Source organism: Opisthocomus hoazin, chromosome 17, assembly GCF_030867145.1.
Source record: "Opisthocomus hoazin isolate bOpiHoa1 chromosome 17, bOpiHoa1.hap1, whole genome shotgun sequence".
Classification (NCBI taxonomy): Eukaryota; Metazoa; Chordata; class Aves; order Opisthocomiformes; family Opisthocomidae; genus Opisthocomus; species Opisthocomus hoazin.
Genome location: NC_134430.1, coordinates 2,409,151 through 2,437,102, shown reverse-complemented (window position 1 = coordinate 2,437,102; position 27,952 = coordinate 2,409,151). Strand labels below are relative to the sequence as shown.

At 50.7% G+C, this 27,952-nt stretch overlaps 1 protein-coding gene across 4 annotated transcripts in view; it reads right to left on the bottom strand.

Annotated features, from left to right (window-relative positions):
- Window positions 1–6,620: 6,620 nt before the first annotated feature.
- NFYC (nuclear transcription factor Y subunit gamma) overlaps window positions 6,621–27,952 on the bottom strand; it is a 37,301-nt gene continuing 15,969 nt past the window's right edge. For 3 of the 4 annotated variants that reach the window (XM_075437849.1, XM_075437850.1, XM_075437852.1), the window contains exons 2-10: window positions 24,045–24,157; window positions 20,395–20,466; window positions 18,885–18,998; window positions 16,461–16,556; window positions 12,298–12,471; window positions 11,846–12,004; window positions 8,175–8,282; window positions 7,374–7,433; window positions 6,621–6,830 (exon numbers count right to left, since the gene is read on the bottom strand). In XM_075437849.1, coding sequence (XP_075293964.1) covers window positions 6,711–6,830; window positions 7,374–7,433; window positions 8,175–8,282; window positions 11,846–12,004; window positions 12,298–12,471; window positions 16,461–16,556; window positions 18,885–18,998; window positions 20,395–20,466; window positions 24,045–24,149 — 1,008 coding nt within the window. In that variant the 5' untranslated portion in view covers window positions 24,150–24,157 and the 3' untranslated portion in view covers window positions 6,621–6,710. The remainder of the gene's footprint in view (window positions 6,831–7,373; window positions 7,434–8,174; window positions 8,283–11,845; window positions 12,005–12,297; window positions 12,472–16,460; window positions 16,557–18,884; window positions 18,999–20,394; window positions 20,467–24,044; window positions 24,158–27,952) is intronic. The other variant, XM_075437851.1, reaches the window with a different exon arrangement.

Below are 27,952 nucleotides of genomic sequence, written 5' to 3'. Positions count from 1 at the left end.
ACGGGGCGGGACGGGGCGGGCGGGGCCAGCAGCCCCCGGGGGGGCGGAGGGGTCGCGGCGCTGCCGGGTCCCCCCCCGCTGTCACCCGGCTGAGGGGACCCTGCCCCGCCCGGTCCCGGGGTACCGGGGAGCTGCTGCTGCCCGCGGCGTCGGGCCACGGGGCGCGGAAAGGCCCGCGAGGGAGCAGCCCCCCCCACGGGTGTGGGGGGTCCCGGGACCGAGCATCCCACCCCAGGGGGTGTGGAGGGTCCTCAGAGCGAGCAGCCCAGCCCAGGGGTGTGGGGGGTCCTGGGACTGAGCATCCCACCCCATGGGGTGTGGGGGGTCCTCAAAGCGAGCAGCCCAGCCCAGGGGTGTAGGAGGTCCCGGGACTGAGCATCCCAACCCAGCGGGTGTGGGGGGTCCTGGACTGAGCACCCCACCCCACGGGGTGTGGAGCGGCCCACCAACAAGCATCCCAATCCACAGGGTGCCAAGGATCCTGGGAGCGAGCATCCCACAGGGTGGGGAGGGTCCTTAGAGTGAGCACCCAACGGGGTGCCAAATGTCCTGGGACTGAGCATCCCGCCCCACGGGATGTGGAGGGTCCTGGGACGGAGCATCCCAATCCATGGGGCACAGAGCAGCCCACGAGCGAGCGTCCCACCCCACAGGGTATGGAGGGTCCTGGGACCGAGCATCCCACCCCACGGGGTGTGGAGGGTCCTGGGAGCAAGTAGCCCACCCCACGGGGCACAGAGCAGCCCACGAGCGAGCATCCCACCCCACGGGGTATGGAGGGTCCTGGGACTGAGCATCCCACCCCACGGGGCGTGGAGCAGCCTGGGAGTGAGTCTCCCAAACCAGGTGGTGCTGAGCATCTCTGGAGTGTCCCCGGCCACCAGGCACGGAGCATCCCGGGAACGAGCTCCCCAAGCCGGCCGGTGTCAAACCTCCCCAGCCGTCTGGCAGTGGCACCCCAGGCCAGGGCATCCCCCCTCCCTCTCCCTTGCTCTGGGGCTGGGAGTTGCTGGAGGCGCTGAGGTTTCGAGGGACACCAAGCACCCACAGAGAGACTTCACGTTGCTTGGGAAGAGGAAGGCTTGTCCTCGTCCTCGTCCTCCCAGGCCAGCGGCCCTGCCGGAGCCCGTTCCCCCTGGTCCCTCAGCCGGCACAGCTCACCCGCGCCCGCACCTCCCCGTCCTCTGCAGACTCCGCTCTGAGCCGGGCTCCGAGCGTTTCCAAGCCAGCACCCACAGCTTTTTGCTCTTCCACCTTATTCCCATCAGCTCCACGCAACCTCCCAGTTACCGATGGGGACACTGGGGCGTGCTGCTGGGAATCCCCTTTCCAAGCAAGCCGGGGGCAGGGGTGCCCTGTCCCAGCGGTACCCACACCCCCCCAGCACCTTTGCCGAAGCCGGGTCCCCCCACCCCCCGTGGGTGCCCCAGGGCCCTCGCTCCTGGAGGGGAGAGCAGCTTCCAGGCTTTGGTCGGTGAATTATTGAACGCGGCGGTGGAGATCCTGGCACCGGCGCGGGCCCTCGTGAGCACTGCGGTATTTGGTAGGGAAACACGCACAATAAATAGACAATTTTATTTATTTCAGCGCGGGGGAAACGGTGCTGGTAAAACCCACCGCAGGCGCCAGCCCGCACCCCCGCTCCGAGGACGCCTCACCCTCCTGCCGCCACGCAAACCCCGCGGCGGCGGGACGGGGTCGAGAGCCGCGTCCGTGGAGGCTGCAACCCGGTAAATCTGCAGCAGATCCTCCCTGGTGACTCGGTGGCATCTCCTCCGCGCTCCCCGCCAGCCCTAACCCCTGCAGCCCCCTCCCAACGTGGTCCCCAAGGGGATGCAGCCCCCAGACCGTGGCACAGGGGTCCCCCCGGCCGGCCGGACCCCCCCCTGGGCTGACACCCGCAGCCGAGCGGCCGCAGCGGCAGCACCCTGACCTTCATCCGGCCGCCGATCGGTTCAGCGCCTTCCCCTCGGGCGCGGGGTTTAGGTTTCGCCCGGCGATTGATCCCAGCCTGCGGAGGGGGCACGGCGAAGGTGACCCGGCGAGCGCTTGGGCCAAGGCGGGCGCTGGCTGGCGGGGGGTCGGCGGAGGTGGGAGCTGTTTCAGCCCCGCGGTGGCTTCGCGGCTCGGGGGGTCCGTCCAGGCTGGCGGCCCGGGCTCGGCAGAGCCGTGTTCGTCAGTGAAGAAGAACTGTGGATTTTTTTTTTTAAACAAAGACGTCACTTCTCTGAATTGTTTGCTGGGATCTGCGAGCCGCTAATAAATTAGGGGGGAAGGCGTGCTCCCACCACCCACCAGCCGCCCTCGCCCGCGCTGTTGCGTTGCGGCCTCTCGCAGCTCGGCTGTTGCAGGTGGGACCCCCGGCAGCCCCCCCAAAGGGAAGGGAACTTTGCGAGGCTGCAGGCGCAGCCGCCCGGGGACAACGGCACCGGTCACTCCCAGCAGGGCTGAGCACCTGGGACTGGTTTAACTGGGACGTGGAGCTGGTGCTGAGCTGGGGCTGTGGGGAAGGGGCAGGTCCCATCCGTGCCTCGTCACCTGCCCGGACCCTGGGAGCCGCCATCCATCCCGGGGCTGGGAGGTTCTGGGATGGAGCCAGGGAATCCGGATCCACACGGCACCGACCCATCCGTCAGAACCGGCGGAGGTTTTGGGAAGCTGCCGGCGGCTCTGCCAGCTTCATCCCCTGCCTGCCCGGCCACGGGGGTCCCGCTCGTGTCCTCAGCCCCAACGACACTTTGATGGGGGTTTCCGAGGCCGGGTGATGGCGAGCGGGGAGGGCTGCGTGTTTGGAGCCGGCCGCCCTCTCGGGATTGCAGCTGAAGTTCCTGGCAGGGACGGGAGCCCAGGAGTGGCATCCGCAGGGTTTCCGCGAAGTTTTGCAGTCCTGGTATGCAGCTGCGGGGCTGCGGGCTGGGGAGAGGGGCTGGCGGGACCCGGGGGCAGCCGGGGCTCCTCGCCCGGGCGCAGGGACCCCGCCAAAGTCCCAGCACGGCTCCATGGACAGGGCGATGCTGGGGGGGTCCCGGGCAGAGCTGATGCGGTGTCACGGAGAGGGGAGGACGCAACCAGCCCCCTCTGCGTGAGGGACCCTGGTTGGGTGCTGGGTGGCCGGGCCAGGCGGAGCTGGGGCAGGGGGACGCAAGGGGACACGGGGCTGGCGGTGTCCCAGGAGCTGGGTGAGCGCTGGGGAGCAGCCGGCACAGCATCTGCTTCTGCGGAAGGCTTGGCCTCGGCCCAGGGCGATTAGCTCCCGGCTTCGCTGCTCGCCCACGCTCTGATGGACAAGCGGCCGGGACGCCCTGGCTTCCCCTTGGAGGGCTCCTTCCCTCCCGCCGCCGGGACGGGGACCCCTCCGGGCTGGGGACACGGGGCTGCCCTGCCCCAAAGCCACAGCAAAGCCCCAGCGCGGGGACCCGGTGCTGCTGCGGGGCCGCGTCAGCGCTCGCCTGACCCGACCCCGAGCTCGGAGCGACGCCGGCATCGCTGGGAATTACAGAAGCATTAAAAGACCTCAGAGATCAGCAAAGTCCAACCGGGAGCTGGGGTGCGTCCCGGCACGGCCCCGCTGGAGGAACGGGGACACTTCCACCCCGCTCCGCCCCGATGCCGCCCGCGCGGGGGTCACGTCCCGGCTCCTTCTCCCAGCGCTGAAGGCGAGAAGGAAGAACGGACGAGGAATTCAAGAGAGCCAGCGCCGCTCCCCGAGGAAACACCGTGTGCCGGCGCTTGCTGCACGTGGTGACCCAGGACACCTTCACCCCAGCACCTTTCCCCACGTGCCCGGTGGTTCCCAGTCCCCATGGCAGCAGTGTGACCTTCACCGTGGTGTGTTTTTCCTTTGAAAAAGAAGAGTTTTTCCCTTCCCCGGGGCCGGGCAGCCATCGGCAGCAAACCCCGCAGCTAACTGAGCGCGCCAGCTCCCAGGCGTCAGCGGCCGGTGCTCGCCCGCACCGGGGTTGTGCTTAGCTCATCACCCCGGCCGACGAACGGAAACTCAAACCGGTCCCTGGGGGGAAAGCGCTGCTTCCTCAGCAGCCTTCATCCCCCCGCGGTGCGACTGCCTCTGCCGCCTTCACGCCTCGCCCCCGCCGAGGGTCCGGCGTCCCCTGCCCGAGGTGCCGCTGCTCGCCCCGCCGCGGGGACCGCGCGTTTCCGACTGCATCGCCCCGCGCCGCGCTGCTCCCTCGGCAGATCGAAGGAAGGCGCGCGTCCTTACATGGAGATTTGGCGCTGGGTAACGCCTGAGGTTTACAGTACCTGTGACAGACAAACGATGTCCGCTCTCCTCATACCTTTCCCGTTCGAGCCGGCTGGGGCACGCCTCTGGGAGCGCAGACGGAGCCTTATCGCCGTTCTTAGCTAAACATGAGCACCATCAGCTCCAGCACTGCCCGTGAAGCACCCGCGCTGCTGGGTGAGGTCACTGTGGGCACCCATCGGGACGACACCGAGCCTGTCGAAACCAGCATCCGCTTCCGTTAGAGCCAGAGGCTTGCGCTGGAAACCACTCTGCTTTCAGGAGCAGCAACTCACTCCCTTTTTCTGTCCTTTAAGCTACTTATTCCTATTCAAGTTTAAACTATTTCCAGCAGACACAAGGGCTTTGGGTAAGGAGCTTGCCTTCAGCAGAGGCTCGCTTGCTGCCTCTGCCAGGGGCTGATAAGGCAGGGCAGCTGCCCGCTCCGGCTGCCCGCTTCCCCCATCCAGAGCTGATTCCCCGGCTCTGCTCCCCGGCGCAAGCGGGACGGATGCTTTGCTGACGGAGCTGCTGGGGAGCCGATCCGGCTTTTCTCGCCTTGGTGGGAAGCCCAGCCCGGCCTTGGCACCTCTGCTGGGGCAGGATCCAGCTGCGGAGGCCAACGGTGGCTCGGACCAGGGGATGGAGAGGACGGGGAGCAGAGTCCCGGGCGCACGCTGGCCCTGGCTCCCAGGCACGAGCCTCCGGCCCCGCTCCCCCAGCCCCGCTTGGCCCTTCCTGGCAGCATCTGCCTTCTCGTGGCCTGTCCCACACGGGAAGCTGTCACGCAGGGTTCTTCTCCTTCCCCCGACGGCCCCTTTTCTGTGCCCAGGAGCTGCTGCCCCAGGGCTCATTCAACGCCAAGGCAAAGGGTGCCAGGGCTGGGGCAGGCACCGGGCTGCATCGCTCTGCTGCTGCTGCTGCACTGCGCCGCCAGCTCCCCGGCACCGCAGGGCCGGAGAAATTATAAAAAAAAAAAAAAGAAAATTGACATTTAGAAAGCCCAGGAGGTGCAGGTTATGCAGCAAGCTCCCTTGCCTGACTGGAACAACCTGGCCCAGATTTAGTGGTTGGCACCAGCCAAGTGCTGAAGCGGAGTTTTCCCCCCCGGACCTCACGCGGGCCCGGCCAGGCAGGCACCCGCAGCCCGGCAAGCCCCGCACAGCACAGCCAGGGACAGCACGCACAGGGGCGAAGCAACACGCAGCCAGGCACAGGGTTGTCACTGTAAAACCATGGCAAATGCGGTGCTTCCACCGGTGAGAGACCAGCGGCAGCGCTGGCACCGTCGCCCGGCCCTGCCACGCACCGCACGAAGCTTCTCCCGGCCGCAGGGCCAGCTGTGTGCTGGACACACAACGGTTCTGGGCTGCAAACTGGCTCCCCTCTGAGCTAGCACCCAAGGGGATCCTGGCAGCAGGTTCAGCTAAACCCGACCTCCGCGGCTGGCTCAAACCTGCCCCAAACCCCTCGGTGGTTCTGCTGGACACCAGGCGTGGAAGTGGCCTCAGTGTGACACCGGCATGGAGAGCCCCTCGGCACGGGGCACCCCCAGACCCCAACCTCGCCCCTCCAACCCCTTCTCCAGGCCCCGGTGCTGGTTTCAGGCGCGGCTCTTTTTCAGGGATGGGGGATGCTCTTTGCACGGCAGGTTGAGAGCGGGCACTGGATCTCAACGAAAGCACACACATGATCTTACAAAGGAAATTTATTTCATTTCATGAAGCTTATATTACATGCATCGACTGAAGCTAGTACAACAGTTAACAGCAGGGCTGGGCTTTGTCCAGACTCCCATTAGTGCTTCTGGAGTAAGCCAAGCCCGATTCAAAAAAAATCTTTTGCTCTTAGAAAATACAGTCATAACACAAGGAATGTTGTTTTTTGTTTTCACTTTAATTACTCCTCCCCTGCTCCCTACCCTCGAGCCGCACACAGCCAATGCTCCGGCTGACCAAAAAAGGAGGCAGGAGAGGAAAACCTAACACACGCACGCTCCCCCCCACCCCCCTAACAAACCACTTGGATGGGAGGACTGAATCTACCTCTATTCAGAGAAAAAAATACAAACAGAATACCAGGAGCAAAAGCTCTTACAACAAACCAGATGCAGTACCCTTTAGTAACTTCACTAGATAAAAACGTTTTACACGTCGTTCAATGAGATGCTACAAATTCCTTGAGTTAGCTCTCTTCTGGTTTTATGGTTCTGAACAAGCAGCTGAATACACCGAAATATTGATTTCTAAAAATAAAAATATTGCATTCTTGTCAGTGTCTGTTGGATATTCTCTCATACCCATCAGAGGAAGGTGTAGAGTGCACCGGAGACGGCAGCCTACTATAGGCTTAATACCAAGTACGGACACACGGAAGCAGATGTGTTCATCAGACCAGGCTGGCCCGGCAAACGTCAAGCCGGTGCGCGTCCGCTTCCCCGCAGCGAGGAGCCGTGGTGCAACGTCCCCGTTCAGTCCCCTGTCACCTGCGTGGCTTGGCCGTCCGAGGGTTGGTTGGTGGACTGAATGAACATGGGCTGGGCGATGTCCTGGCCTGCAGGCATGGTCACTTGCTGGATCTGATAGAGTTGCTGGCAGAGACAAGAGCGGGAGAGAGAAGCGACTGTCAGTTCTCCTCGCCCCCAGCACCAGCTCCCTCCTAGCACAACGCTGGGCATTAACCCTGCAAGTTTAGTGGTGACATCAACAGCAGCTCTCAGGCCCAGGTAAAACCCGTCCCCAAAAGCAGACCACGAATTGCCACTAGCCATTTGGGGCTAAATCGTAACAAAGCAATGCCATGAATTTCTGATGCCCAAATTGAGTTCAGGCTACTTACGCCAACAGTCGCTAGCTAGGTGTTAAGGCCTTTATCCCTCAACTGGGTAGGACTAAAACGGATCCCACCCAGAGTGCAAGGGACTGGATTAATTCAGAGCAAAGGCAGCAGCCCAGGAAGAATACACCTGAATTACGATTGGCACAACGTCCACTTATCCTTCTCCTGTTGGGGTTTGGTAGCAGTAGCAGTGTTTTATCAGGAGGAGCCGATCTGCTGGAACATGCAGATTTAGGACACTCTTTCTAGTCCCTGACTTGAAGGGGTGCGGTGCCCACGAGCTCCAAGCTCTTACCTGTCCGTCCGTGAACTGGCTGAACTGCTGCTGTCCTTGCTGGACTTCCGTCTGCGTTATCTACAGGGGGAGGAGAAGGATGATCACCGACCGCACTTTGGAGAGGGTCAGAACCCCACTAACAATATTCTGCTGCTGCCTTTCAAGAGCTTTTAGACTCTTTCAAACTTCCACTACCCCACCATGTGGTAAGATACGGCTTACGCTGCCGGCCCGCAGGCGTGCTGGTGCTAACCACAAGTCAGGAACAAAGGACATGGGATTCAGCCATTCCAAACCCAACACAAGCATGTCCTCCCTGACTTTCACGAGGAGGATGTGGCCTCCAGGATTACAGAAAAGCAGCAGTCTTCCAGTTCTCTGAAGGCAGAGAAGACTCCCTTAGCAACCGGTCTCAGCAAGAACGTGAGACAACCTGCTGGCAGCAACGCTGGTCTTGATGCATCACCTCTGCAACAGCTTTCCTGAGAGGCTGCATGGCTGCTCTGCCCTCACCCAGCCAGAAGGAGAAGTAGAGAGAAGGTTGATGAACTGAAGTTTTACCTGCAGTCAGCTCAGAAGCAGCAGGAGCTTTATACAGCGAGACACACACACACACACATACGCATGCACCTTTCACGTATCGGTAAAGGAGGCTTCTGCTACGCTCCTTGCTTTATTGCTCTGAAGAAAGTAACAGGAAGAAAAGAAACACAGGAACCCTAGCCCAAGAGTCGGTAAATTTGAGTGGAATTTGCAGTTTCAGGAGCTAGGGAACAACACTTTACCAGTTAATGTCAGCCCTGCTGTTACAGTGCATACCTGCTGCGCATTGGTTGCAAGCGTCTGGATCTGCCCCTGGACTACCTGGGTGCCTGACACGGGCTGGGCTAAGCGGATATACTGCAGCTGGCCAGCATTCAACTGAACCTGGAGACAAGCGGAGGGGGCAGGGAAACAAAATTAAACAGGTAACTGCGTAGCCTGGAACACACAAACTTGCCTTCTCGCTTCCACAACAGAGGCCCGAGTGACGGATGACAGCGGGACGCTTCGCTCGATCGCGGGTTGAGGGGAGTAACTACCCCAGGCCCTGGCAGAGCAGGACCCAAGCCCACAGAACCCCCGTGGGTTCCTGAAGCAAAACCCCGAGGAAGCACAGCGTTACATCTTTCACCGGAGTGGTCAGTCAGTAGCTCAAGCTTCTTAATTGCTAAATTTCAGAGAGTTTTGAGAACACTCATTTGGCTTATTCGTTAAGAGAATCGAGTTACTACTTTGATGTATCACTTCACATCAAGAAAATTGTTACGAGCAGCTGCACATAATGACACTTCTATTATATGCTGCCAAAAAATATTAAAGAATATATGGGAAATTTGCACATAAAGGCAGCAGAGCTGACAAAACCCAAGGATATATTGGGAAGCTTTTAAAGCCGCTCTCTGGCAGTACATGTCAACCCCCGCCTGGCAAAGGCCGGCACTTTGTGTCAACACCGTGTGCAACATTCCAACACAAATTTCTTTCCTACAGCCCTGACCTCGCCAGGTGAGATGCTGGGGGGTGCGGGATCTGGAGACAATGTCATCATTGCAACCTGCGATACAAACAGCTGACACACACCTGGGAAGCAATAGAGAGGTCACAGCATGATTGATGCTACTGGTGGACTTTTTCATTTTGTGTTATTTAACTTTCAAACGTTTAGATTCACTGTCTTAAGGCTAATTACATACAAAAAAGTGTTTTGAATTTTCTTCTTTTTTAGAAAGTGGAAAGAGGAACATACAAAATATTGAAACCTGCTCCCTGAGAAAGGTTCAAGTGCCTAGAACGTGGTCTTGGCATTCACACACATGCCGCTGGCTTCACCAGCTGTGTCTAAAATCTCCAATATTATTTCAAGAGCAAATAAACTCCACATGAGCATAAACATTTCAACAAAGAATTTATTTTCTGTATGGAGATCTGCCTGCAGATGGTGTTTTCCACACTGAGGGCTTCCTGCACAGATTTTAACTACACCACTGACTGAATGGATAAAAGCCACGTAGAAAGAGCTTTCTTCCAGAAATGAGAGTAAGTCCAAGGAACCAGCCCAAGGTCTAGCTAAGACATGGATTAAATTTAACACAAAATTAACGTGGAGAAACAAGTCATTACCATTTAATTGATGTATACGCTCCCTCCCGGTTTTTCCTCAGTTTATAAAAAAAAAAGTCACCTTTCCCCAGGCAACCCGCGGTCCTCGAGTAAACAGTAAACTGCAGCAGAGAAGCGTACACAGCACCAGGAGCACACGAAAACCAGCAGAGAACACCAGCAAGACTGCCTCGACGCTCCTGCAGTCGCCAGAGGCACTACCAGTTTTACCGGCGTGTTTCCAACTGTCACATTTGCTTTGTGAAAGATTCTTTGCTGAGCCCTAACAGGTACCAGAGTGAAAAGGAACCATCAGCAGGCAGCACGAACTGTATCAGGAGAGAAAGGAAACTCAGGGGAAACGTAAGAAAACCACGGCAGAGAGAGGGCAGAAGGGACAGCAGCACTGACGAGACCAAGGACTGCAATTCGGTGAAACCAAACACACACTGCTCTGCGGGTCAGGGCGCTGCAAAGCCCTCGCAGTGAGCGCGTGGCTCCACGCTCTGTTTTCCTTCACTCCCTGGAAGCGAGCAAGATGCTTCCTCCAGCACAAACAGCGGTTGCTCAACACGCCGCGATTAAGAAGAATCCTCTTCACTTCAGTCAAAACAGTATCTCTGCTACGTACAGAAGGGCGAATTGTGACTGTCGCACTAAAACACCACTCCTAAGTTGCTCTGGTTTGCAGTCTTAGTTATTAGAGACCCAACTGCTCCCAAAGACAAAACTGGGGCACTTGGCAGTTTCTGTCTCACCAGAAGCTTCTGAGGACCAGTCACAGCCACCTCTTCTTAGATGCTCCCAGGCAAGAGGGCTGTAGAAGCATATGCTTGGCCAAAACCAGATACTAATTAAAAAGCCTCCAGCCTCACGCTCCTGAAACACAGGACCTATTTGCAACAGGATCCACTTCGGTGGAAAACAGTACTTTCTGCAGAAGCTTATGGCCCCCTCAAGGCTACTTTAGACGGAATTCTTTCTCCCAGCAGATCTCCAAGCCCCTTTCTTGTAGGGAGTTCCAGCATTTACTGGAGACAACTGGAAAATAAGCCTGAACTGTTCTTTAATTGCTGAACCAAAGGAGGATGCTGCCACGTTCAGTACTGTTGTAACAAATTCACTGAGGCTGGAGGTGGAGATCTCCTTCCAAAATGCTTTGAAAAACAAGTATCTTGGAGAGACTTCCACAAGGAAAGGAAGAGGAAAAAAAAAGAAGGTAAAAGAAAGGTAATGGAGAATGCAGAGCAGAAAAAAGGCTGCCTGTAGCAAACCACTGTATTCCGCAAGCCATTCACTTCCTTTCTGACCAACACCTTAAGCCAAGAAGCAGAAATCAGCTGAAGACTTCAGAGATGAAAAGAATTTGGAAGTGAATTGGAAAAGTCTGGCAACAACCAGAATCTCAAGCTTTTTCAAGAAGCTACGTCAAAGCACGAACACGTGCCAGCCGTACAGAGGGAAGCTTAGCAGATCTTGAACAGCAAAACTTGTGTGAAAGCTGCGTTTTGCCACAGCTGTGGGCACACTTCTTACTAACAGAATCAAAGACAAAGTGAAACGCTTGCCTTGGACGCCTGCTCTGACCTTTGGGTTGCTGGTTAAGTACATAGAACCGGACGGAGGGTTGGTTTTTTTTTTTTCTTTAAGAGGTGTGAAATTTTCCAGATGGGAACCAAAAGACCCAGTTTTGTTGCTATTATAAGCTACAGAGAGCAGGGGGGAAAAAAGTGACATTTTTTTTGACCCACATGTTTACCTAGGGCACATGCCAGAATGTTACCGCTGATGCTGGGTACTCAAAACCCCACTCTTAAGGCCACAGCAGATCTATACTGCTGTGAAAGTGAGGAGATGCCTTCTGGCTCTGCAAAGCCATTCTTCCAATCAGCTCAAAGTATTTTGTAGAAATAATTCTTCTAACTTAAAAGTTTATTAGTAACTCACAGATGGCACCTTTCCCACTCCGTCTGCCAGGTCATGACTTCAGATGGCAGAGGCAGAACCAAGTAAAGGCAAGAGAAGTTAATGATGCTTTATTGAAACCACACGGTAGTAAAGAACTATGGTCTATCCAGGAAATATTTTATTTATTGCTTCCTAACCATAACTATTTCACTCAGGGGAAAACACTAGGGGTGAGCAATGAGCCTACACTAGATGGGTCAGATTTATTTCCTCCTTCAGGTCACACCTGGTTCGTTTTCCTCCCTAAGTGCAGGAAACACACCACTCAATCCAAACTTCCTCTTGCAGTTGAGAAAGCATACATGTACAGTCTCATGCCGGAACACCAGCGGACAGTGTGCTCACAAGACTGTCACACGTTTCTACGGGTCAAGTCTTACCGGTATTTGCTGGATTTCTCCTGTATTGGTGATGATCTGCTGCATGACTTGCATGGTCTGCCCAGTTCCGCTCTGAGCCTGCTGGGTCTGTCCTTGCGGCTGGGCCTGCACTATCTGTACCTGCTGGCCTTCTCCAACCTGCATCGTCACAGGCGTGCTCTGCAGTCAACACAGGGATAAGGACCAAGCAAGGACTGAACACGGGTGAAACAGCCACAAGACACAAGGATGGTAACAGACAGTCTGCTTCCTAGACTTGGTGATGCTTAACCCACCACAAAGGGAACCCAGGACCTTGATGACCCTTGTTCCTAAGGTGCCTGAACACCTGGTCGTGACCAGAAAGCACGTTTCTGTAGTGTTACTGACTGTTCCGAGCAGTGAGAGCAGGGTACTGCAATCCATGACGCGCGGACGAGCTGCAGAGCCCCTGCACACCGCTCGTCGCTCACCTGCCCTTGCTGAGGCTGGGCGATGATGATCTGTCCGGGCTGGATCGTAGTTGTAGACGTGGTGGTCTGCTGGCCTTGCTGCTGCCCCTGAACCTGCACCGCAGCAGGCTGCTGAGCAAGCGTGAAGTAATACTGTACGGGCTCGGCTGGGGTCACAGCCTGGCGCACCTCTTCCTGCGGCACAGGTAAGAGACAGGTAAATGGGGATGGAACAGATCAACACCCAAACACCCCCTTCACAGCTGAAACACCCCTCCCACAAGCATGCTCCATGGGAAAGCATCTTTAATACCTCATTTGTAACAGTTTAACTAGGTAAATTTGAAGTGATCAATCAAAACAGGTTTCCTCATTTATTCAGCTACATGGAAATCAGACACATTATAATATATAAGGTATTGGAAAAGCAGTCACCAATTTAATTATGAGAAGCAAATGAATAAAATTACCGTAGCTGAAATCCAAGCAACTCCTCATCAGTAAATTCCACCATCGCCTGTTATCTTAACACAGAATGAATTGCAAATGCACCAGGAAGACTTACAAAGCCTCACCTGTCAACAAACCCTCTTCTTAGCCTACGTGCCCAACACAAATCTCCATCTAGTTAAACCCCTTGGAATAAAAGTCACGGACTTGATGTATACTGTTGTGCCTTTATCTATTTATCTAAATCCAGCTTTTCCAGAATTATAACGATTTCATCTGCGACTGTGGCTTAACAGGCTGATTTTGCTGGTAGCAGGAATATCTCAACAACGTGAAGAAACAAAAGACTCCACTCTAGCTCACCGTCAGAAGCACAGGCTGTAATACTGCTGGTTTGTTTTCTCTAAGCATATCTTTAGGAGAGAAAAGCCCCTTATGATTAACGATACTTTAGGCAACGAAGTAGATTTACAGAGATTATGTTAAGTGGAAAGCCGTTAACACTCAAGAACCAAAATTCCGAAGCTCCCCAGAGGAGCAGTCGGATCTTGCACCTTACGGAAGATACAGCTCACCAGACGTTCACTCCATGGCAGAAGGCGTAAACAATCCTCTCCCAGCCACCTCGAGTTCACAGCTGAGAGTGTAGGATGTTTACACGTGCTACAACATGGTAGATTCCCACTTACACAAGTCTGCTCGACTCCCCTGCATTAAATGAGGCTTGCTCAAGGGTCACCTTCAGTATATCCAACTGGACAGGAAAAGAAAAATTGACATTAAACAAGATCATTGTACGTTGTCTAGATGGGCATCAGGCTCGAGCAAAAGAGCCCATCCGCTCAGATGCTAGTCTCTCAGAGGGACAGCAACTCACAGGACTTACTATTGGGAGGCTTCTCAACAGCCTACTGGAAAATTGCCCCCCAAAGACTAAGCTCTTCACAGTTGCCTGTAATCAAGAAGCAACTTCTAAGCCTGGCTCTCAGAGCAAACATTCGCACTAGCCCACGGTACTGCAAACCACTGCAGTCAAACACTTCGAATACTCCCTGCATATGGCAGTTCACTGACTATCCCTGCTCGCTTCATCAAATCCTTTGGGGGAGGGATCAGTAACAAATTTAAAACATATATTCAACAGGGCATGCCTCCAGTTAACCATAAAACTGCACGCATAGAGGAGCTGTGGCTGCTTCTGTGAAGTCCAGTCCTTAGACACGTTATTTCTAGACCACTCCATTCCTCAACTCCTAGCTGAATCCTGAAACAATTAAGGCAACTGAGTACTTCTCCAAGTATCGGCTCCAGGTTAAGTAGCATTTGCTACAGGCAAAAATGGCTTTAAATCCAAATCTGCTTGACCTAGGTTATATCGCGTCGTTTGCCATCTTTTATTTTCGAGCCACAGCTTTAGTTACCAGAGCAACACAACAGTCGTGGTTTCATTCCCAGCTCTTCCACGTAACCAGCGCTAACTTGTCAAACAGTCTTTTCCATGGTAGAGATAAAATACAGGCTGTACCCCCAGCCAGCAGAGCAGGCTGCCAGCCCATGCGCAGCCACTTTTCAACACTGCTGAATCAAAGGAGTGTTTTCCACTGCAAAGTCCTAACCTACTTACTGGGCAGCTATTTCTCCATTAAACTTCCCTTGCCATATCAAGTATTTCTAGTGATTCAGCAGTGTTCACAGGCAGTGGATGTACATCTCTAGACAGACCTCTAAACCCCGTTTCAAACTAAAACCCAGCAGGGTTTCACTGCTGATACTGCACAATCCAAAAGACACAGCTCTGGCGTGATTTATCACCAAGACACACTAACCTAGCAGCTTATATGCGTCTAACATGAATTAAATCTATTAAAATACTTCAGGCATTCATTCGATTACAGAACTTGAATGTTCTGAGATCAGAACATTCTGATGCGAGTCAGAAGGCTCCAGCAAGGAAAAGGTATGGGCAATGCTCCCCCTCCCAAACACAGAGTACTTCTAAAAATAGGACTACAAAGCAGAATAACTGAATGAGGCACCTAAAAGAACTGAATCTGCAATGCCAGAATTAACCTGCGTTACTTCAGGGTGCAGCGTTTCAGCTTATCAAGCTGAACAAACTGAACCGCGGGTTTTCTTTTCCCCAGTTAAGCAAAAGATCGAGTGTGGCTGTGCAGACTGCTGCATTGTCTTTTCATTTAATACTGAACTAATGATCTTTGGATAAATCACCTCTGCTGCGCTTCTGCAGGGATAAAGCAGGGAACTCAGAGAAGGAATGGAAGGAGCTGTACCATGCTTCCACATGTGACACTCACCGTGTGTACAGAACAGAGTTCCCAGCACACCTGTAACGAAGCCTTGGGATCCTGCTGATTTTAACCATAGCTGACTGCAGCAGCAGGATGGGCTCTTCTGCATATATCGCGACATGGAAAGGTATTTTCTGCATGTACTAGAAAGTCATGCTGCTTCTGGAAATCAGAATGCATCATCAGCAAGGATGAAGCATGTATTCCTCCCTTTGGCCGTCACTTCGGTAGCACCACGAGGACTTCAAGACAAAAAGTAAAACAGCAACCTCCAAAACCCAGGTCCACAATGGAACCGCTGGCCTCTGCGCTCCGAGCAGGTATCTTTTTGCATGTTATCCAGATTTATATCGGAATACAAACAAACACAAAGAGAATCCTCCAAACCTAACACTTGCCAGAAAGATGTTTTACAGTATTCCAGCCTCTCCAGAAGCACTCACTAGGGAAGCCATTATAAAGACCACCTTGGATTTTTTCAATGGCTAACACACGGCAAACCTTCAGAAGTATCAGAAAACCAATTGAACTAATTGTTATAAATTGTTATAAAGTACTGAAATTCACTATTCAGAGGAGAAATTGCTCCAGCTGAGTCCTGGGCCATGACTCCAGGAGCTGCTGAACCAGGTGCAGGACTGTCCGGACGGAGCTGCTCCCTGGAAGCGCTGTGCCGATGGTAGCCCAGTCATCTCAGCTACCAGGCAACTTGTAACGAAGAGAGATGAGAAATTACTGAACTGGGGAACTTTTAGCATGAAAACACGATGCTTTTAAGTGAAGGAGATAAATTAGCCCACCAGGGGCTGGCTCTGTTTGTTTGTGCACTGCAAGCAGCAAGGCTGAGCTTCAAGCCTGCCTCGCTGCATTTCCAGCACCGTCTCAGACACCGAGGGAAGCAAGCGCCTTGTAAAACACAAGCTTGCCAAGTTTCAAAGATCTTGTGGCCAGATGACCGCAGCAGCCTGCTGCTGTAAACATCCGACTGAAAGCTCCTTCAAACACCTCACAGCTTCCAGTCAAGGATGTTTACAGTAGCCATGACTGCCCCAAAGGATGCAGGACACGGTACTTCCAAGCAAAGCAGTCCATTTCTCCCTTTACAAGTCAAAGGATGCAGACTCAGCACGCTTTTTAAAGTTAAATTTTTAACACTGGCAATATTTGGTATGAGAGCTATTTAGCAGTGTTTTCGTCACTTCAGTAAATCCACAAGTCAGACTTCTGTAAATCTCCACTCAAGCTCTATTTCCATAGAAAAATTTAAGAACCTGAAAACTACTGTTCATAAACATGCAAAAGCGAGAGGCACAAACCTCATGTTTAAACCTGATTCTGTATCGCTTTATCAACTCTCTTTTTACTAGAGACTCAAATCACACCAAGGAAAGGACAGACACTACAGCAATCGTTTTTGTCTCTCACCTGCCGCTTCGGAGGTTTCAGTTCATCTCTTGGAACAATATCGATAAGAAAGTCAAACTGATCAAACTTTGTAATTGCCATGGCGATGTCATTCCTCTGTAACAACAAAAAGAGAAAACCATTCTTCAGCTTCAGAAGTTTTGCCACTGGATAAATAAAGTTGGAGCTTTTTAACTGAGTCAAGTGAGAGTTCTGCAGACCCAAAGTGGTCAAGCCAGGCGGCGAGAACTTCTGTTTCAGTACCAACACCAGTGTCTTGTGCTGAGCGAGGCACCCATGACGCGCAGTAAGAACGTGCCTATCAAACTCGGGCTTTTACAGCCACCTACTCACCCACCAGGCCTGATCAGACCCTGCACAGCGGTACCGCTGTAAATCACTGCTGAGGGCTCATGACAACCACCATAAGCCTTTTAGTATATTAAAAAAGAAATTCTTCTTAAAAAAACTAAAATTTGAAAATCCCAAATATATTTGAAAAGAAGCTTTACAGAAAGACCAGATGACTGCTCCATGTGTCAGTAGCAACAGACCCAGAATCTATGAGTTGGGGATGGGATTACAAGAAAAAAATAAAGTATCACAGGACCTTATTCAGGGCAGGGGAATCCCAAGAGATGTTGGGAGAACAAGCTTCAGCATGTGGAAGGGCAAAATGGTTAAAAGAATGCATGAAGATTAAAACATATACTCAGCAAACTGGCCAAACATGTATCAGAAAAAGGATGCGCAAGAGCCAATGAGCTTCTATGAAAAACTGACAAGGTAAGTATCTTCTCAAAATGGCTTATAACTTTACTTTTATACCTTGCCTGAAAAAGAAAACCAAAAGAATAACATTAGGTCAAATCATTAAAGACCTGAATAAAGAGCCAGAAATAAGTAGTCACTTGAATCTATTTGCTTAAGATCTGAAACAACCCCCAAGAGAGCCGAATTTCTTAACCAAAAAAAAAAAAGGAAAGAAAGAAAAGAAAAAGTACTCTGTCATTTTAAAATTCTTGCAAGCCATCTTAAAAAGTAGGGCTAATTCAAGAAGCTATTAAAAGTCTCATTCTCATTAGCTGAAGATAAATTTGTACAGCGTATATATGACCAAGATTTGAGACAAAGCTGCCTACACCGCCTTATACGTAAAATTTAAGAGACTATCCATCCTCTCGCTTCAGGCTAGCTGACATTTCTAAACCCTAGGCTGTCTTGGCATTTAACTGCCAAACAATGATCACATCGAAAGCACCAGAGACACATTTCTTCCATTTTGCAGGCAGCGCATATTATAAAAGTATCTTCACCAGGAAGAAAACTTTTACTGGACAGATGTATCTTCTATTTCATTCTCCATGCTGAGGACTGGGTTCAATCCTGTTTCCTCAGGAATACACTTCCACAACTCAGACCTCTCCACTTGAAATTTTCTTCCCAAATACTTGATAAGCAGCGACTGCGTTTCTCCAGCCGCACTGTCCACGCGAAGAGCAGCTGCTGCAGAAGGCAAGGCAGCCGAAATAAAACCTGAGTCAACTCCAGATCTTGTACATCAGGACCAGGATTTAAGTACAATTCTGAAATAAATGGATCCACGTGAGCTTGACAACTCTTCACAGGACAGGCCTGAGTCCGCACCCGTGCTTATGAAGCGCCTCGTTCACGGTACTTGTATCAAACACATCCTTCCCACGGCTCTGACATTAAAACCTGGGTTAAGCAAGTAGCATTACCCAGTCCAGAGGGGACCGAGTGGCTGGATGCCCGTTCAACAGGACAGCTTTGGGCTGAAATCAGACACCTCGCCCTGCCACTACAGCAACTTCTGCGCCAGAGTAGGAGAGCTGACATGGTCCTAAATATCTCTCATCCGAGGGCCTGAACTGATGGTTATTACAGTCTCAAGTAGTTCTTGTCAACATGCAAGACTAAAAGTGAATGCCTTTTTTTCCTTCCTCTTTTTTCTTTCCATAAAAAGACCCAAAACAGTTACAGTTTACTCCTGAACCACTGAAAAATGACTATTATTGAGGGGTCCTCAATCCAGAAAAAACAATAATCTGTTCTGGAGGAGGGTATTTTTGTTTTCGTCTCTACACATCTATCAGGACAAAGTAACATCTACAAGCTTACATTAGAACTACTGCTGAAAAACAGGTCAGCTACAAGTTCAACAGCTACAGCTCTCCTGAATCGTTAGAGCAGGTCACAATTAGCTGACAGCTGTAGCTTTGGTTTTGTGTTTGGGTTGTTTGTTTTTATTAAGAAATTAAGAAAAAGGCATTTCAGCCATACAGTTACAGTGGGCACTGTGCTTTGTACACAGGTTTGTAGCAACAAACAGGGTACTAGCGTTCCTGCCTACAAAACATGGAAACAAAGCGTTGGAAACAGTTTGCGAAGCAGCTGAAGGCTCGGTAGGAGCAGCTCCGTTACCTGCAGAGTCCTGCGCTTGTTATCTTCCGTGTGTATCCAGGCTCGCAAAGTCAATTCCGTTATGAATATCTGAGCTGCCTTGGCGAACAACACGGGAGCTTCTGCACTGATCATCTGCAATCAAATTTACAATTTTTATTTGTTTTTTAATTTTACCATGAGTGTTCCAGTACTGCAAAGCGGCAGACAGCGTCACTTCATCACGTTAGTCAAATCTGAACGATTGCATTGTTTAACAGTGAAGCTGGAGGAACGTCCACATCAGAACATCTGTCGGTTTGACGTCCAAAGAGTTACCAGCCTCTAGTTAAATGCAGTGTTAAGAGCAATGGACATCTACAATGTGTCTCGAAAGCCCCTTTCCTCCACCACGAGTCAGATGTCAACTCTGTAACGCGCTGGACTATGGCAGGCCAGCGAACGGCTTCAGTGCACACTCACCCAGGGGCTGTCAGCCAGCAGCTGCTCCCGGCAGTGCCCTGGCACGCGTATAAACGAGTCTGAAACCAACGGGTCAGGCTGAGGGCTCATTTTAAAGCCTGGCCCTTACTTTATAGCTGTAACATTTATCCAATTTGAAATGAATGCTGAAATTGCAAAGGAGATTTGGAGGCCTGAGTAAAGACGCTGCCTCGCCAAATTCCTTTTCCTTAAACAGCATCCAGCTCAAGTTTTACTCAAATTTAGCAGTTTCATTATTAGTGGGCTGGCATCAATGCTTACTCCCTAATACAGCCTTCTTGTTAAATAATGTTCCAGGCAGGCCAGCAACTTCCCTTGCCCTGCCCTACAATCTCATCTTCCCCTTCATCATCAAAACTTCAGGACTCCTTCGGTTCCGACACCGGACTGGGACCGCAGAGGCCTGGGCTCGCTCCCTCTCCAAGCTGGATGAACGGCTCCCTCGCGCAGGAGCACACCACGCACCTTTGTCAGGGCCTCATGTGAAGGTTAAAGGCTGTCCTAACAGAGGGACGGCGATTCCCTTCTCCCTTTTCTGTCAGTAAGTTGTCATCAGTCAGTTCACGTGTTATTGTCATCAGTCACGCGTCAAAGGGTTCAGCTCGAACGCTGGTACCAAACCAAAGTTATCCATATAAATTACTACCCCCCCCCCCAAACTTTAAACAGCGTAGCACATGTTTAAGTGGCACCATTCTTCACACTAAACACTCTACAGCTTCATGAAAAGAAGAGTTGAGAGAAACAAGGAGGACACATGAGAAAAGGCAGTTAAGCACTAGAAAAAAACACCAGGAAACACTCAGAATTATACAGCAGACTCGCATCTAACAGAAGAAAGCAAAATTTCAAGTCTTCAGCAAAGATCCCAAATTATTTGACTTTCCCAGCTCAGTTTAATTGTATAAGGTCAGCTAATATTGCATTATTATTACCCCATCTAAAATGTGCTTTACAAATAAATAATTGTAACAACGAGTAATGAACTGCAAGGAAAAATATCCACCAAAAGGATCAGAAAGACTCCAGAAAAACCCCGTGAGCGTACCTTCACATCTTCATCTAGCTTCATTATCTTCTTAATGCGAGCCAGAGGGAGTTCTTGAATTCGGAAGTCTTTCTGCAAAGAGATTTACAGGTGAGAGACTCTTTACTGACACTTAACTGAAAACAAAGGTAAGAGAAGGAACGCTGAAACAAGTCTGCATTGTCTAGAACTAAACTAGCTAAAATTACATTTATACAAAAAACCCCCAGACTTATTGTCTTTGAGGTCCGGCAGCTTCTCCTCTGACCCAAGTATTCTCATCTGCTTTTCTGCGTTCTGTACCGACAGAATTCTCCTTGGATCCTCTGTCAGACACTCGTCCCCACTATTCCACCTCGAAGTTGAAGCCATTCTGCAGAACAGAACGTTTCTACTGCTACCCATTTCTGCATCTATTTATATTTGAAGCAACTAATTCAATTAGGCGTCTCGGCACCCAGAAATCATTGGAATTTACAAAAAGTCTCACGAGAAAATGAAGGCAAACAAGAGCCACGTGGGGCCACAGGGTGAAATCTTCTTTGCTTTATTTGTACTTCCCTGTCGCCCAATACCAATTTTGGTGTTAAAAACCTTGGCAGAGTCTTGTTCGACAAATCTCTTCTATTCCTGCTTTGAGATGGATTTCTCCTGATCTTCTAGCAGAGAGAACTGCTGACTCAGACCGGTGTGACGCTGGTCTGGGGGACGGCGAGCGAGCGCTGTCATCGCACCGCATCACCCTGCACGAGCGGAGCCGCTACCGGGGCTCTCGGCATTAGGGAAACCCCTGAGCTTCACTGCAAACAGCGGCCTCCCTTCTCTGAAGACAGAAAGGGGAATAAATAATAATAATTAAAAAATCCACAGTGTGTTGCTACCAGGAGCCTCTTAAAAAGGGAGCAAGGCTGAGGCTCCGTACCGTTACATCAAGAACACAGAATCCCTATCCCCAAGGGCCTTCTAAAATAATATCTTCCCTTCTTCCCAAAAATGTCATAGGAAGAAAACTCATTTCTCTAGGGATGAAAGCACTGCAAGACGTGTTAGTGAAACAAAAGAGGGGAAAAAAAACGCTGAAAATGCTTTTTTCTGCTGAAGCAAAATACAGAGGTTTTGCGCGGTCTGGCCAGCATGCCAGCAGGGGACATTTTATTTAAAGTACGTAGGAAAATTTTATGTATATTTATATACTTCTTTTTTATACGTGTATATACTAAAAAGAGCATTCTGTGCCCTCATCCTGCACAGAAATGTGAGTGAGGTGCTCCTAGTAATACGCTGCAAACCAGCACTACCTCTGGGTGGGGGGCTGTCCTCGCAAGGAGCGCCGAGGGCTGCTGCATCCCCCCGCGAGCGCGGTGCTGCCCGAGGATTCTGGGCAACCCGAGCAGAGGGCGGCCAGCGCTGGGACCTGTGCTCGAACACACAGTGTGCTCAGGGTGGGATGTGCAACCAGCAACCACCACATAAACAAGGCAAAGGGTTGCTAGGGCATAGAAAAATATCCCAGGAGTTTTTCTGAGGTTTTTTTTTTGGTTGAGGTTTTCTTTTTTTTCAGATTTTTTTTTTTTTAAAAAGCTCGTTCCTTTTTAAAGAGCCTCATGAGCTCCAAGCAAACGATTTTTGAGGACAAAATTTCTAATTTGTGAAACTCTTAACAGTGTTAAATATATTAACTTCTACAAACAGCAGAACTGCAAGCAGATACGCACAGGTACAACGCTGTTAAAACCTTTAGAGAAGGGAGCCAGTGGGAGGAATGAGAAAAAATTAAAGCTCCGTTATTCCTTTAAGGCAGACGGGCAAACGTCCCATAAATCAAAATTAATACGCAAGTACTATGGTGAAGGGAAGCATGACCACGACTGGCCACCACCCAGCAGAACAAACTTTAGACACCAATTCCTCATCTTTTCTTTTTCTCCAAATTAGGTCTCAGTGTTTTCACGGGCCCCTTCTAACTCACTGCGGAGCCGAGACACAAGCTGCAGCCCAGTTCCGTTTCCCATTTCTCCAAGACTGGGCTACAGTCCTTTCTGTTATACGGGGCAGAGAACAGGGAGCTCTGGTTTGTTCCTCTAAAGCAGCTCCCCTGTTTTTTCCCCCCCTGACTTTTAGCTACCGGTGGCACATGGCAAATGCATAAAACCAGGCAGAGACAGCCCCGAAAAGCGGGCAACCGAAGCGGGCTTTAGGGCACCCAGCTGCTCCGACCTCCGCCCCGCGGCACCGCTCTCCACACGATGCACACCAAATTGCAGGATTTGACTGCGCAGGGGACAAATGCATAGGAACGCTTGGCAGCTATGCTGGTTCCTTCCCAGCTCCACGGTCCTCAGCTAAATTGTCAATGACTTACTAGCTTGCAATGCAATAGATTCACACGACGGTTAAAAATTAAGCTGCCCGTACTTGATAAGCTGCAGAATAAACCCCTTTCATGTGGAGATGAAGACAAACTACATCTCTTGAACACAAGAATTCGCTGTGCTGAAAGAGGAAAGTAATTAATTCTGGTTATGCATACAAATTTCTACATCTGTTTCTTTAATCAACTATCCGCATAGAGGCTGAAAAAAGCAGCTTATCTTCAGACTACTGGATTGGGGTTTTCACTTTGAACAGCCCGTCTTTGACTGGAGTTCTTTTGTTTTCACTTACATTCAAAGCACGGGAATGTGCTTTCAGGACCACTGTATCACAGTAATCTATAAATCTCTCTTGAAAAGTCATTTTTATTATATGCCCTTGTTCTCAGGCACATGTCCTTTAGGGATGGAAAAAACCAGAAGCTACTTAGTCCAATTCTTATTCTCAGCCTATGCACAATTTTTTTAATCAAATGTCTTTAAATTAATAAAGCATGTGATAACGATGCACTTGGCATTCAAGTGATTTTCAAAATTTCAGGCTTGTCAAAGGAGACAGTTCTGAAAGAGGGCGCAATATAGTTCTATGTAAAAGTCTAAACCCAAAAATTCATTCATAAAATTGTAACTGTCTGCCAATAAGCAGGTGTCTGAACTGATGAAGGGGGGAAAAGACCAAGAGCTGTCTTTCGAACAGTCACATCTCCCAGAGGGCACTGATGTGGCTTGTCCTTTGGCGTGGCTAAGGGCTCCCTCACACACTGGTCACACATTTTACATTACAGAATTCAAACAGTAAAACAGCCCACGTAGTACAATGTGAGGTATATTCTCAAATCCCTCAATCTTCTGTTAGCTAAAACAGCTTATGGCAGCTACACTTATACCCGTAGCTATTTTAATATCCCTTCCCTCCCCCTCCCCAACCAGAAGATAATTCCTCTGCAATTCTCTAGAAAGCAGCCACAGTCATCATCTAGCCCACTGAAACAACCTGGGATTCAACTTTGTCTCCTTGTTCAATCCAGACAGAGCTGAAGGTATGACTATCACATCTCATCACGCTGTGAATCAGCTGCCCTCAGTTCACATCTCCGGTTCCGGCAGTCGTAGCCCACAGTCCCAAGCCCGGCTGAATGATTATTTATCAGCTCTTCAGGCCCCCTTGCAGTGTGTAAATAGCCAACTCCGCTGGATACCATACGCAGCAGGAGTACGTTCAAGCTGAGATTTATCTCGCCACCACGCACTTTTCGCTGTCAGTTCTTCAGAAACAAGCCAGCCGGCGAGGACACTCACCACCGTGAGGTTGCGGATCTCCTCCATGACGCGCGGCCAGAAGGACTGGAGGCTTTGCTGGGCATCGCTGTTGCCACCCGTGCCGAAGCCACCATCTGTGGACATTCTGGTAGCTGGGAGAAACAACACCAAGCGTTAGCAGTGAGGGAAGGAGGGAGGAAGGCAGGAGCCACAGGCTCCCAGAGCTTCTCTCCAAGTCCCAGGACTACAGGAAGGGGCCAGCCTGGCTAACCGCTCTGGAAAACTGTCAAAACAAGATATGCCAGTGCAGGTCTCACAGCCACAATGCAGAGATACTCACAGCCTCTGGAATAGGCGTTTGGGCTTTATTTTAAGTTTTATTTATTTTTCCAAAGACTGAAAAAGAACATTAAAAAAGAAAAAAAAGAAAAAACAATTGAAAGCAAAAATAGTCTCCTTATTTCCCCGGTAGAGCTCTGCCTTTTCAGACGGAGTTACAGAACACAACTGATGCCCAGTCACAGCTCACACTCCAGTGTGTGCCTATTATAAAACTTCTTTTTTTTTCTCCTCCTTACTTGTTACAGCCAACAGCAGTACAGGTTATGGCAGTAAACCCCCCTCAAGTTGAAACCAGAACGCCAGTGTCAGCCCAATATTATTTCTAAAGCGTAATGAAACAGTTGCTTCTGAGCTTATTTGAAACGTGTCAGTTCTTGTGGCTTTAAAGTATTTTTAAAATACCTCTTCTCCTTGGGTATAACCAACTGGAGAAATTAGCAGTCTGTATAATGCAGAATGTCAAAAGCACAAAGTAAGATTTAAAATTCAAATCTTAATCGAAGCGACTTTTTAAAAGCCCCATGCCTGTCACTCAGCATTCTGCCACTGCAGGATGTTAAGCAAGTCCGGCTGTCACTAAATTTGTACTGGATGCTGCCTGTGCGTTAAGACACGTATCTCTGCCAATGGCTTTATTTGCAGTCTGTACCACAGCGATCAGGAACTCATACGGGGAAAACAAAGGGACAATAACTGGGTTGGAACTGTCCCCTACAACCACGCTGCGCTGCAGCGGAGATGGGGCAGAGGCCAGGACACGCAGCACCGACCGACCCCATCCTGGGGCGAGCGAGACGGTGCCAGCCCCGCGGCACTGCCCAGGCACACCTCGAGCTCCGGCTCCCACAAAGCCCTAGATCAAGTCCTGCCTTTCTGGCAAGCGACTCTGAAGACAGCTCTAGTTCACATTAAAATGAAGACAGATGCACAACTCGGGGAATCCCTCGCAACACCAAGACCAGCCTGGCTGGCTTTCTCCACGTGACAGGAGCGCGTGGCTCCGGCAGGATTCCCAACAGGGATGGCAGCCTGGAAGGACGGGGAGCTGTGCCAAAGCCCCAGGCGCACACGGGACCTGCCGAGACACAACCCGACAGGCCGGGACTCGCTGCTTGCCATGCGCTGAGCGCGTCTTGGCGATGCCTGAAGAGCCGCCGCTCGCTCCTCCAGCGAGCAAGGCAGCGAGCTACTGACGCTAACGCTCTCGGGGTCACCCAGAGCGGCTCAGAAGTTTCCGCGAGTGACACGCACACACCATGCACAAACAATAGGTCTCTGTGTCTCTCAACTTACACCGAGAGAGAGGGGGTGCTACATTTTTTACAGGGAAAGATTTCAAGATACACACAGATATTTGACATCACCATGCAATGGAAAAAGACACAAGAGCAGATTGAGCTCTTGCACAGATGGCACAAGCCCTGTTCGCTCTTCATCCACCACGTCAAGGTTGATTTCAGTCCTTCCTCAAGCCGAAGGGAAGCCCAGTAACACCGTACAACACAGCAACGGGAGGCAGCGGCCAACTGCCAGTACTTTCAAAATCTACTACTGCAAAGCAACGACGACACGTAAAAACTGCTTAGCAGATCAAAGAGCTGAATGTCAGACAATTAGTTTGTCACCTCCCGCAGCCCACGCTTTCCAAGGCAGACTCTGAAGAGTCGTATTTTGCTTTCATCAACCTGAGCAGGGGACACGGGAGGCGTGGGAAGAGCCGAAGGGGACTCTGACAGGGGATGACGAAGCGGGGCTCAGGAGATCGCACGTTCGAGCCAGGAAGAACTCCAGGTAAGGAACCTACAGAAATAACTGACAAGTTACTTGATGACTCTTCAGCAATCTGCATTACAATACTATCCACCCACAAACTAAGATATTTCAAGTATTTATAAGAAAATACAGATAAATATTCTAATGAGAATCTTAAACTGGCATTTGACTCTCACCCCTCGATCTGCATTGTCAAACAGACAAAAAATAGTTTATCCACACAAATCAAAGCTAATCCTTGAAATCTGCTCAGTACGGGCAATATTTCAACACTAACACTAGATGGGGTCTTCTCTGCAACTGTAGGTGCAATTCATCTCGAAGATAAGTCAAATCACTTTTCAAGGCTTTTTTTAAAAATACAAACTACCTGCAATCAACCCACTTAAATACTGTACTGGAATATAATGCTCTACATAACCCTAAGAAACAACAAGTTAAAAAAAAAAAAAGAAAAAAGCTAATGAGGCAAAGAGGAAGAAAAATCCACCACTGCCATTTTACCCCCTACCACACGCAAAAGCGAGCTTCTTGCATTAAATATGAGCCTCTGCGATATTCATCCAGATTTCAGGAAGAGCAAGAAATGCTTTACTCCAGTCATATATAATTTTAAAAGTCCTGTCAATGAATACAAAAAAATTCCTATCTTTAAGGTGAACAGACGACTGATTTCAGAATGCAAAATGAACAGCCTGACACTTGACCGAGGGACAATTGCTACTTTAAGTGACTGTTCAGGGTAATTGGAAGGAAATTGAGTAAAAGCAGAAACAAGAGTCACCAACGGGTTGATTTTCTGAAAAACTTGTAGAATGAAATACAAAATAAAAGCCTGAGTAGGTTAAAACTGCTCAGAACATTACTACAGTCATTTCTCCCCATTAAAATACACATACACGAGTGGCATTTAAGGTGCCTGCAAGCATTAGAGGATCATCAGCAAGAGAGAAAAACCCAAAAGCGTCACGCAAACCCACTGCGCTGGCTCTGCGGGACAAACTTTGCTAAGGAAACCATTCCTGCGCAATTAGGTAAGTTCCTTCACCCAAGGGGAAGCTGTGCTCTCTGCTTCCAAGAATGCCTCCTATCAGGATTTGAGCCAACAAAAGAGAAAGAAACCCAAAGCACATGACAGAAGATAAGCCCACCCGAAGCCAACAGGGAGGCAGCTCCTCGGATTTCACAGTATCAGTGTCTAAACCTGCTTGTCTTTTTTGATACGCAGTTTGCAGACAGGTTTTCAAGCTTCATTGTACGTCACCCTTCCTCCTCTCCAGCTTTCCTCCACAGCCCCAGGCAGCGGGGGAGAGGTGCTCTGAGGATCCCCACGCTCCCCGCACCGCATTCACGTAACGCAGGGGACAGCCTCAGAAGTTTTCAGAGCGAAGTGGCTACTCCGACACCATCCTGCTGCTGAGTAACAGAAGTCAACGTCCATCCTGAGCCTCACCTGGCTGCCACAAAGCGTAACCACAACCAGAGAGAACCTGCTGATCCCAGCAACGCTGCGTCTCTGGACAGAAGCTGGGCAAGTACCTTGCAAGCTTGACACGCTCCTGCTCCGCACAACACCGAATTCCCAAGAGCCGTCCTCTCACCGGCACCCCGATGCTGCATCGGAGCAAAGAGGGGTGCTACGCCAACCTGGGAGTAGCTCAACTACCAGCCCGAGTCCCAGGAGCCTGCAACCCCAAACCCAGGCGATGCAGAGGTGCTCTTGCAGAAGAATCCAGCTGAGAAGGTGCCTGCACACACAAAGGACACTCGCACACAGCACGGACACACCACCAAATTAGATATAAGCAAGTCAACAACACCCCCCCCCCCAA